Source organism: Mauremys reevesii, linkage group 7 (genome assembly GCF_016161935.1).
Source record: "Mauremys reevesii isolate NIE-2019 linkage group 7, ASM1616193v1, whole genome shotgun sequence".
Lineage (NCBI taxonomy): Eukaryota > Metazoa > Chordata > Testudines > Geoemydidae > Mauremys > Mauremys reevesii.
In genome coordinates this window covers 30,496,871-30,509,085 of record NC_052629.1, presented here as the reverse complement: position 1 = coordinate 30,509,085, position 12,215 = coordinate 30,496,871, and the positions used below count along the sequence as shown (strand labels likewise).

General features: G+C 39.2%; 1 protein-coding gene across 4 annotated transcripts in view; it reads left to right on the top strand.

The window, feature by feature from the left end:
* The window catches only part of IDE (insulin degrading enzyme), a 95,188-nt gene that overhangs the window by 79,199 nt on the left and 3,774 nt on the right, over window positions 1-12,215 (top strand). For all 4 annotated transcript variants that reach the window (XM_039546991.1, XM_039546988.1, XM_039546989.1 and 1 more), the window contains exons 20-23: window positions 2,288-2,455; window positions 5,370-5,642; window positions 9,489-9,550; window positions 11,107-11,179. In XM_039546991.1, coding sequence (XP_039402925.1) covers window positions 2,288-2,455; window positions 5,370-5,642; window positions 9,489-9,550; window positions 11,107-11,179 — 576 coding nt within the window. The remainder of the gene's footprint in view (window positions 1-2,287; window positions 2,456-5,369; window positions 5,643-9,488; window positions 9,551-11,106; window positions 11,180-12,215) is intronic.

Genomic DNA, 12,215 nt, shown 5'->3' with positions numbered 1-12,215 from the left:
CAGCACTCATGGCTGTGGCCCCACGCCTAGCTATCTGAGGTGACACCACCCTGACTCCTTCCCCTCAGTTCCTTCTTACCACCCATGGCTGGAGTCAGAGCTTTATGTAGTATAAACTTACATCCTAACAATCAGATTTAGCATAGTTTTTTATTGTATATACTTAGTATTTAGTGGTAGGTAGTAGTTAGTATTAGCTTTAGTACGTTTTTTTCCCTGTTGATGCCCTCACTGGGGTTTAAACACTGTCCTTCATGTGGGGGAGTGATCGCTAACAACGGTCCCCACACCCAGTGCCTGCTCTGGCTTGGCAAGGACCACCTTAAAGAGCATTGTTTGATCTGCAGATTGTTCAATAAAAGGACTCAGGTGACCTGGGACTTTAACCTCGAGCAGGCCATGCAGCCTTCATCAGGCCAACAATTACCCTCAGGCTCTGAGACTGCGACTGCTTAGTGTGTGGGAGCAGGTGCCTCTCTGAAGAGGTGGAGAAGCTGTTCCCTGTCAACTGTGCCGATGAAATGTCACATAAGACCAGCCACGACCACTCTAGTTCTCGGGGTAACACTGCTGCCTCCTTCAGGAACAGCACAGACTGACATGGAGCTGGTGGTGGTGGGCAGGAAGGCATGGGTGCCTGTGACCCTTCCCCAGTACTGAGTGGGAAGGTCAGAAACTACCCCCAGGCATCCGTTGAGTCTGTTACCGATGAGGGAGATGCCAGTACAGACTGTGTTTATTCGTCAGCGTATCAGGGAGCTGCAGACCTCCTTTGCCTTTTGGTCCCAACCTCACCACTGGTCTAGGACTTTTCCAGGTCTGTGCCATCAATAGCCCATCCAATGGAATGAGCCACTGAATCCTCATGCCTGTTAGCACCACATCCCAGCACTCCTCTTCCAGTAGTAGGGATAGAGTTGGTATCAGAATCGGTTGGGGGACCGCAGTGCCAGGAACCTCCTCTGCACTTCTGCAATCGGGATCACACATGCTTCCCTGGCAGCTTTCACCACCCTTGGCGTCAGTACAGTAGGGTGCTCTGGTGCCATTATTCACATCGGGACTGACACTGCTGTGCAGTTTTCTTTCTGTCTTTCTCTCTTTCTAATAGCCCTAGTGTGTTGGTGTTTTCGTGTTGAACCTTGAAATTCGACAGGGTTAAAAGGTTTTTTTAAATGTACTTTGTGCATTTGCAGTGTGTTTTGGTACAGTAAGACGATATTTGTAATTATGTGCCAACATTCTCCTTGCTTTGCACGTGCATGCATATGTTAGTTGACACAAATTTTATGTTTAGTGTGTAGGTGCATGTGAAATATAATCTGAGCCCTCCATTATTCTACACAGTCCAAGTGAGAGCCCTGCCTCATTCTGTACGAGGTATTAATATCCACATTCAATGACCAGAGCTCCTGGAGAGCAACTTTCATTTTTTGCATTTGTACACTCAATGATGTGCTGCTGTTGCCTTTGCTTCATTGAGTAAAATGTAGTTTCTATCCAAATAACTTCTTGCCATGTCTAATAGCTGATTATTTTTTAACTTAGGGTGATTTTACAGAATTTATTTATAGTACTCAATTTTTTGTGCACTGCCAAAAAGTCAAGATTTAAGCAATAATTAAACTACGGAGATTGAGGACAATTCCTGAGAATATGTACGAATAGATAGCTAATGTACAGCCAAAGGCCATAATCTCTAGCTGATCATTAGCCTATAGGAAATGCCTTGTACCAAAGAAGCTATTGGTATTACTTGTTGAATTACTTTTAATGCTTATAAATCTGTTGAATTGACTGTCATAGAAATTGAAGTCTTCTGTTTACAGAACAAATAAAGCACAGGAGAGGCAGTGCAAGCTTCCCCTCCAACAACGCAAATGTACCTCAACCCTGATCCATAGGGACCACCTCTAGGTAGGGATATGATGGGTGCAGTAGTCTCCAAGTCTAATCAGTGGGAAATCAGCAGAAGCATTTGAGATCGTTATAAGAGAGGAGGCATCAGCATGGTGTTCTCTGCGAGGACCCTTGGCTTTTGGAATTCACTTACCCATGTGACTCGCCAAGCTAGGATTTGTTAACCTTGTGAACATACTATAAAAATCGTTCTCCCACAGGTTGATGAACAGGTTGCCTGATTATTAATAGATCTGCTTTGAATCTCTTTTTCTTGTAATCAGATTCTATCTGTAGCTAGACGGTCTGTTTTTTCTACTTGAACTCTATTTGGGAAGGTGTGTGTGTGTGAGAGAGAGAGCCTAATTACTTTAACTTTCTCTTTTAGGAGGTTGGTTTGTCTATCAACAGAGGAATGAAGTTCATAACAACTGTGGCATAGAAATATATTACCAAACAGATATGCAGAGTACCTCTGAGAATATGTTTTTGGAGCTCTTCTGTCAAATTATATCAGAGCCTTGCTTCAACACTCTGCGTACCAAGGAACAGTTAGGTGAGTTTTCCCAGAGTTATCCTCCATATCTCAGTAATAAATAAGGATAAGTATGATGGTAGACTTTCTATAGCTCTGCTTCTACCCTGCTCCCTGAATGCCATTTAAAGGACATTTGGTAAATAAAAGTTATTTTAACTAATGGAGACCCCAAAGACTATACAGTTCACAAAGGTAAACTGAGATGAAAAAAGCATAGCTTTTAAGATCAAGACTGAAATATTTGAAGACTGCCTCACTCCAGAAAAAAATGGTGTCTTAGTGGCTGTACCAAAACCATCTCACCTAAAGAAAAGCTTCAAAAACAGACTCCAACTAGAATCTATTGAACTGGAATTAACTTGGGCTTGAATGGAGACTGGGAGTGGCTGGGTCATTACACAAATTGAATCTATTTCCCCATGTTAAGTATCCTCACACCTTCTTGTCAACTGTCCAAAATGGGCCATGTTGATTATCACTACAAACGTTTTTTTTTCCTCCTGCTGATAATAGCTCATCTTAATTAATTAGCCACTTAGAGTTGGTATGGCAACTTCCACTTTTTTATGTTCTCTGTATGTATATATATCTTCTTACTATATGTTCCATTCTATGCATCTGATGAAGTGGGCTGTAGCCCACGAAAGCTTATGCTCAAATAAATTTGTTAGTCTCTAAGGTGCCACAAGTACCCCGTTCTTTCATCTAAAGCTGTGAGTGACAGGAAAGGATGGGATTATTAGATCAGCTTCCCAAAGCTAAATGACTGCCAGAAGAAAACTGAGCAATACTGACAGAGGATCAGTGACACTGCCTTTATGGGAAGTGGTAAGCAATAATGCTTACAAAGCCCTAGGTATGACTCATGGTTAGTAAGGATGTGACTGCACATGTATCAGAGCTAATTCAAATGAAATTTTTCACCAATACCTCTACAACTCTCTGATTCCTCTCCCATGTCAGAGACAGAGCCACTGTTTGCCCATGCTTTATGCAGTGGCTGCTCTTAGATTAGGCAGAGACACTGCCACACAATGATAATTTAAGCTCTCTCTTATTAAATTGCAACAAAATGAAAAAAATGAAGCCTCACAGTCTTCTAGCTGAGTTCCTTAAACTGCATTCACTAAACTTGTCGCTCTGTTAGGCGGGTGTTTACAATAGTAAAACCACTCTTCCTTTCCCAGAACTGTCATTGCCCTTTCTTCCACAACACACACTACACATGGAATGGTCTTTTTTAGATGGCATGCCAGGCTGCAAATCATACCTTTAAACCAATCACTTTTCGCTTAATACCTACAAATAATTCTTTGGAGCATGAACTATATCCATATCCTCCTTAGTACAGCACATAGTACATTTTGGGTGCTACTGTAATAGCAATAAAAGCTGTTACGTTGATAGAACTTTTCATTATGAAGGATCCTATTCTTAGGTAAACTAATGCTATGCTTGAAGGACAAGTGACCAACAATGTAAGGTGTGCGTGTGTGTGCGTGTGTGTGTGTGTGCACGCGCGTGTGTGGGGGAGGGGTAGAGGGGGAGGACTATTGCATGAAAATGCAGAATACCAAGCACAAAATGCCTTGCTAGGCTGAGTAAAGACTTTGAGTAAATCCCGCTTGCCACCCAGTATTAAAATAGAATGTAAGTTATCAACTTGGAAAAGATAGCTTTCAAAATGAATATTAATTTGGAGATATAAAAAAAGCTAGTAAAAGACCAACGGGGTTCTAACTTAAACCTATGTAAACATGGACATGAACAGTTAAGAGATCACATTTCTAGTATCTAGGCACAGGTCTGTACAGCTGCATAATGTTATAGATGGGGGCCTGTTGTGTGTAATAGAGGTATTAGCCAAGTATTGGAGGTTTGATCATTTTACTAAGAATTTCTCTATTTGTATGGATTTCAACAAGGATCACTGGCTTCCTCTGTCCTGAGAATCTTAAGTTTTAAACCATAGTGATATTTTTCAGTATATAATACATTGAGCGAGTAGTACAGCTCTATAGAGGAAACAACTGCTGAAATGTTAACCATAACATGGCTACAGGAACTGATAAATCAGGGGTTCTCAAACTGGGGGTCGGGACCCCTCAGGGGGTCGCAAGCTGTCAGCCTCCACCCCAAACCCTGCTTTGCATCCAGCATTTATAATGGTGTTAAATATATAAAAAGGTGCTTTTAATTTATAAGGGGGGTCACACTCAGAGGCTTGCTATTTGAAAGGGGTCACCAGTACAAAAGTTTGAGAACCACTGTGATAAATGAATAGGACCACTTAGTAAAATTCCTTTTTATAGTCAGTAGAATGAATTCCAAAATCATCAGTGCATTGCGGTGTGTAAATTGCACACAGCTGTACCAAACCTCAGTGATGAAGGTTTAACATGGAAAAAATTACTTGAAAATGTGACTGTTCCGCTGCTCTGTGTGTTTGTATGTGCGTGTAATGAAAGTTTATAAAACTGAGAAGTAGTAACTAGATATAAATAGTAGATCTAAGTAATTATTCTTAATGCTCAACCTAATAACACTTATTATCTGAGTATTAGAAACTAATAATGACAAACAACCTTTCTTCATCCTTTTTTTCCCCTTCTCTAGGGCAACCACATCCATTTCAGGGAAATAAAAGAAAACTGAAAAATACAAGATGTAGCTTATGCTTTTTTGAACACTGCAATGTTTTATTCATGGAATCACACAAAATGTAAAATCATTTCTAGTGTGTGACACTTTGAATAACTTGCTAAAATATGGGACAGGGTGTGTTGCCTGTTGACAAATAAGGAACAGATGGTCACGGTATCCTACATTGTTAATAGCCACAATTCATTGAAGAGAAGGCAAACTAAAACATTTTTATTGGACATAGATATAGATGTAGTTTACCAGTTGCAATTTTTTCTCTTTTGTCAAGGTTACATTGTGTTCAGTGGTCCTCGACGGGCTAATGGCATACAAGGACTGCGATTTATCATTCAGTCAGAAAAACAACCGCACTACTTAGAAAGCAGAGTTGAAGCTTTCCTAAAAACTATGGAGAAGTGCATTGAAGACATGTCAGAGGAGGCCTTCCAGAAACATATCCAAGCTTTAGCAATTCGTCGTCTAGACAAACCAAAGAAGTTGTCTGCAGAGTGTGCTAAATACTGGGGAGAAATAATTTCCCAGCAGTATAACTTTGACAGAGGTAAGAAAAACAGAAAATTGTTTGTCAGATGAAAATGTGAAATTGAGGGCTGAAGTGCTGAAACATATTGTTAGTTCCACTCGTACTTAAATATATAACAGTTTAATAACTGAAAATTCTTGCATTTCTTTTATCTGCTTGTCACAGAAATTTACACAGAAATTTTCTCCAGGAATCATTTAGGGACACAGTAGATAACTTAAAAGGCAAGAAAAAAAGAGGAGTCAAATATACTTTGCGTTTTCAGTAAAGATAATGGATGAAATTCGAGCCTCACTGAAGTCAAAACTCCTGTTGACTTTAACAGGGGCACTATTTCACCCGGTATATTATAAACCACACAAGGGACCCCACTCCGAATGTTTAACAATTTAATTCGGACTGTTCAGGCTATTAATGCTTGCAGCTATATAGAGGAGAGAGCTGAGAGCAGGTAACGCTTCTCTTACAACTGGAAAACTTACAGGTTCCTAGGGTGACCAGATGTCCTGATCAAATCGGGACTGTCCCGATTTTGAGGAGTTTGTCCCGCGTCCCAACCAGAGTACGGTTGGGACGCCATTTGTCCCGATACTTTGTTCCCTGGTCTTCGGCGGTGGGTGCTTCTGTCTTTGGCAGCAAGGTTTATTACCTGCCACCAAAATACTGCTGAAGACCGTCTGCGACTGAAGGGCTCTCTGCCGAATTGCCGCCGAACTCCCGGACAGGTGAGTGTTAGAACAAAAACAAACAAAACAAAAAAACCCTGCGGTGGTCCTGATATTTTCCCCTTAACATCTGGTCACCCTACAGGTTCTGCACTGATATTAACACTGTAGGCCCAGTTAAGTAAGTATGTTTAAAAAGTTCTGTATCACTCATTTCTAAAAGTAACATTTGATTGCAAATTGGTTACAACTACAGCTGCACTGAATAGGAGTGAATTTATTAGGGACCTAATCTTTTGCCTTCTGTGCATAATTTTATGCATTTCTTTGTGGGGTGAGTGCTTTTAGTCTTTTCTTTCTACCCTGGGAGATATCCACTAGGATACCTGCGTTCGCAGTATTTGTCAGGGGACGTTCATAGTGGAGGACCCTATGTTCTGAAATTTACTCTCCCCCTTGGTTGAACAGAGCCCACATTTTTTGGTCTTCAGTTCTTTTTTGCAGAGTTCCATGAACCAATAAAGTGGGCCAACAGTGTTAAAGGATTGGATATATGATAGGAGGCTTTATATATTGACTTTGTGTCAGCCTGAATTATTTTGTATGCATTTTTAAAGATTGTACTACATGTGCACCTAGTGCCTGTGATAGGTGCAGTCATGTTTACCTTGCACAGTCCTTATGACAATGAAAACATTCTTAGCCTTTACCATAGGCTTTTTCCTCGCTAAAATTTCCTACGGTTTCTGCTACCAGTGCAGCTCTACTAGTGCTAGCAAGAGTGGGAGCACTAGTGTAGGCCACAGCTTGTATCTGAACCACCATGTTGTCTGTCTCTGTTCTGAGCAGATCTAGATGTCACTCTAAGATTTAATCTTGTATTCTAAAGGTTACAAACATTACAGGAGAGGTGTTTAGGGTGAGAATAATAGTAGTCTCACTGAAAATGAATTAAAAATAGTTTATATCAATATTGAAACATTTATCTTCTAGCTCATCCTTTTAAACTATATATTTTTTTCTTTTCACCATCAAGTCTATAATCTTTTTCTGAAATATTCTGAGCTAGATAGGGTATCCTTTTTTTATTACTACTTAGTACATCCTGAAACAGAGAAAGCTAAATTGATTTTGCCATAAAAAACATTTCTCTCCCACTCCTCCCAAAAGGTAAAGAGAAAAAGAAAAGGAATGGAATATTCTAGTTCAGATTTTGGCTTTGTTCACTATTTACTTAGTAAACACTTTTAAAATACAATTTATGACAAGAAAGCTAAATCAGTTTGACAGTTAAAACGTGTATTATCTTCTCAAATAAAAGACTTGTCCCATTTTAGATTGTAGGGCCAGATCTACTCTGCCTTACATTTGGTGTGTGTCTGAACATTACTGCTCAGAAGTACAGTCTCCAACCTTCCTTTGTTTACTAAGGTTCTGGGAAACGTGATCTGTACACTCTGTGGCCACCTTCTCCACTGCTTTCCATTCAACATGCTGTCCTGTCACAGTACCAAGTTCAGCTTGTTGGGGTAGTCAGTGTCCTATTAGAAACTGCTTTAACTGTGTATCCTCCTGTAGTGTCCTATACATTGGCCTTAGTACAACTTTCAGAAAACACTTTTTGAAAGGAGTGAGGGCCCTTGGTATACTGGCAATGAGATGTCATTCCAGGTGTAAAAAGTGATACAGAGTCCTGTGGCACCTAACAGACGTATTGGAGCGTAAGCGCCTGACGAAGTGTATATTCACCCATGAAAGCTTATGCTCCAATACGTCTGTTAGTCTATAAGGTGCCACAGGACTCTTTGTCACTTTTTACAGAGCTAGACTAACACAGCTACCCCTCTGATACTATTCCAGGTGTAGGGAGCAGCATGAAAATTCCTACTCTCTGCTGCTTTTTCATCTCGGGTGGAAGCTATACACCTTTTCTGTCTTGCTTTCCAGTGCCTCAGATGTCTCCATCCTTAGCCTTCTTGTTCATATATCTTCTCTCTCTAGGATGACTCATTGCTATCTGTAACCTGATCCTTGATCATCTCTTCTATACAGATGATACCCAGTTCTTTATTTTCCTTGATTTGTTCCCTGATCCTTTTAGTTCCCATCTACCTACATTGATTTAGAAGAATTTAGTAGAAGGTTTTTGTGTAACTAGAATTGACAAAAACAGAAGTTAGTCAACTCATGCAAAGGGGAAAAAAGTCCTCTCTCTGTCCCATGTTTCTTACTCTTTCACACCATGTGATTCAAACTTAACTTTCCTCTAAAGGCTAGAAGTCTGAATCATCTTTGTTACCAAACTTTTTTTCCCACCCATGTTTGTTTATCACCATCCCAACCAGGGCAACATCTGTTCAGTTATTTTCACTGACTTCCCATCATCTCTGAATTCAATTAAAAATTCCATTCTGTTTTTCAAAACTCACCATGGACTAATGCCAATCTGCCTCTGACTTCTTAGTCATGTATTTATCACCCTGCATGTTTTAATTCTTAAATTGGATCCTCCTGCCTCACGAGTCTCCTCATTTGAAGGTTGCTCTTTCTTTTATGCTGCCCCTTATGGTAGGCTCTGTGTTTCTGTAATAATTACACTTTTATAGTGGCATTATACAATGGACTTGCATACATTTAAATGTATCTATATTTAGTAATATACTATAGCTGCTGAGTTACTTCCTCTGCAAAACTAATTTTTAAGACCTTCCTTTTCACTTTGTACCACACTGCATACTAAAGACTATGCACATTTTCTTTCTTCTATTATATATTTTAAAACTCATGCTATCTTGTTGTTTCCTAAATAAAAGGTTACCGAAGTATAATAAATGTGAATAAAAAGCCATTTATAAAATCAGTATCTGTTATGAATCTGATTCACTCCTTTTTTGAAGATGGAGTTCAGAAATAGATATGCCTTTTTGGAAACTGAATACTATTCCGTTTTTTTTGTTTGTTTTTTATTTAAGCATGTGCTGTTTTCTAGTCCAAAACGGGCTCATTTTGTGTAATTCTTTAAAGCTTTTACTGCTATTTATTTTTGATAGACTCAAATAGTAGCTTGTAAGTTAAGAATGAAAAGCGTATTATTTGCAGTCCATTGCACTAAATTTGAAAGAAAAGTACTTTGAAAAAATACCATGATAATAACTAGCTATTATGTGCAGACTTGTTTTAATTAAAACTTATTGTTCAGATAACATTGAAGTGGCGTATCTAAAGACCCTGGCCAAGGATGATATCATACAGTTCTATAAGGTAAGTTAGTCAAATATTTAGAACTTTTATCACTAAGAAACATAGGCACTAAAGGAAAATATGCTTGGGATTATTTGTGTGAATTACAAGTTAGTACGTTTATGCTTGTATTATAAGGGTAACATGATTGGTCCAGATGTCTTAATATTATAGTTCAGAGTCAATGTGGAACTATTCATCTACAAACTCCTGATGATTTCAGTGGGAATTTGCATACCTAATGGAAGTATGGCTCCCCCGCCCCAATGATTTGCACGACTGTACTTATGTATTGCAACTCACATTAGCATGACAACTATAATAACAACACTATATATATATCCAGTATTAGAAATTGTAAACATGTTTCTTCTTTGAGTGCTTGTTCATGTCGATTCCAATCAGGTGTGCGCAGAACACGTGCACAGTTGCGGGAAATTCCCCCCCCCCAGCAAATCAGCAATGATGCCAACATTTGCCAACAGTTTTTCTCCCACAGCAAGCTAACAATGATGTGCCTGCCCGCATTGCCAAGTCACTGATCCCTGGCACTGAAAAGGGTGCACTGTCCTGATTCCTGGCACCGCTCGGTGTCCCGGCGCCACTCTCGCTCGTGGCACCGGTTGAACTTGTGGCACCAGTCCCTGGATCGTTTATGCTAAACAATTTATTCACCTCACATTTTGTGATGAGACTGGAAGTTCCTTTTCCAGATCTGGCAAAGAGCTCTGTGTGACTCAAAAGCTTGTCTCTCTCATCAACAGAAGTTTGTCCAATAAAAGATACTCCCTCACCCACCTTGTCTCTCTAATATACTGGGACCAACACATTACACTATACACATCAGTTAGTTAAACACACAGAGACCTGTTAAAAATCAAAGACCGCAAATAAAAAAATTACTAAGAGATTTCTTTAACAGATAGTTAATAAGTGATAACCTATGTGATTATCCAAGGTACCAGTATTCGTGGAATCCTACTCCATCCAGTTGGAGTAGATTTCTTTCTATCCATTTTAATGTTTGTACTAATACACAGTGCATGATTATCCAGTTGTCCCAAGATGCTGGAGGGGACACTAGAAACATTTACATAGTTAGGTGAGCTGGTCCCAACTGACTTTGACATCTATGCTCAGGGTTGATGTGCTTCCCCAAGGCTGCTGGGCTCTGCCATTACAGCTCTATAGAAACTTTGTAGGACCAAAGATCTAGTGTGTAATCCTGATTCCATAGAAATCAGTAGCAAAATTCCCATTGATTTCCGTGGAGCCAGCATTTCACCCCTAGTTCCTTGGGGCTTCTGAACTTCACAAGACTGAATCTCTCGTGCAGCTCTATTCTGAAATCATTAAGAGCTGTAAAGGACTGGAACTTTGGTTAAATTCCCAGGGACAAGCCCAACATGGGTTCAAAGAACCAAAATTTGACTAAACTTTAATTACCACTAAAGTTGCACATTAACTGGTTGTCATCCCTTTGTAATATGTAGACAACATAGGGCTTCCTTTCCTGATTGCAGCTAGCTGTCACTTAGATTCTGTTGTGGAATAACTGACCTTGCTGCTTTCTGCAGGAGATGTTGGCAGTAGATGCTCCCAGGAGACACAAGGTATCCGTACACGTCCTTGCAAGGGAAATGGATTCCTGTAAGTATTGTATTGCATAGTTTTTTTTTATTTATTCCTGTTCAAGTCAGACAATACAGCAGTGTGTTGTGCAGTACAAGTACAATGGACTCTGAAACCAAATTCTGGAAAGGAGGTTTATGTCTTCTTGGAGGAAGGTATTTTCACCCAGGTATTTTCCACAAGGATATTTAAAAATAGTTCATTTGAGGGAAATTCAGATAGTTGTGGGTTTCCAGCCACAATAAAGATGATGAGCCTGTCATTCCTTCACCCATTCTGAAGTGTCTGGCTATGTTAAAATGGTATGTCCTAAAATGTACAGCTTCTATTTTTAATAACAAGACACTAAAAAGAACCTGCAAACACTTTGCTCTGGAAAATAAAATATACCTATTTGGTATGTCCATGTAGAAATGGAATAGACTGTTCTGATCAAGAGCAAAATGTCAGTCTGTTATTGGGGCATTTCTGAAGAAAGAAATATATAAACCTCCAATTGGTAATATGAAACATTATTCTATACTTGAAATACACATACTAATAATTTTATTTAGATTTTATTTCCAATTAATTAACTAATCAGTTGGAAAACAGACTGAGTTGTCATTTAACAACAACTATCCTGTTCCTCTCTAGAGTTAAAATGTAAAAAATAAAAAATGGTTTCAGTAATTATCTGCAAGATTGATGACGAATTTTCCATGACTTTTTGTGCAAAATCGTTTGTCAGTTTGCATCAGGTTGTGTGTGTGTTGTGACACTGAGGCTCTAAGATAACTTTCCCATCTCTAACTTCCATGACTGACTGACTGATTTTCATTAAGTTCTTTTAGCTGATAAAATGCATGAGTAGGAAGAACATAAATATGCTTTTAAAATGTATAAATAAATTAGAGTGGTCTGCCACCTTTTTCCAAGGGAGTAATAGTTGTAGGATGTTGGTAGCCCCTGGAAAATATATAGGGAACACAGATGTATGATTGTTGTAACTGGCCATGAGATGTTATCCTTGCTTCACACAAATTCAGTCAATGGTATATGTAGCTATCAATGA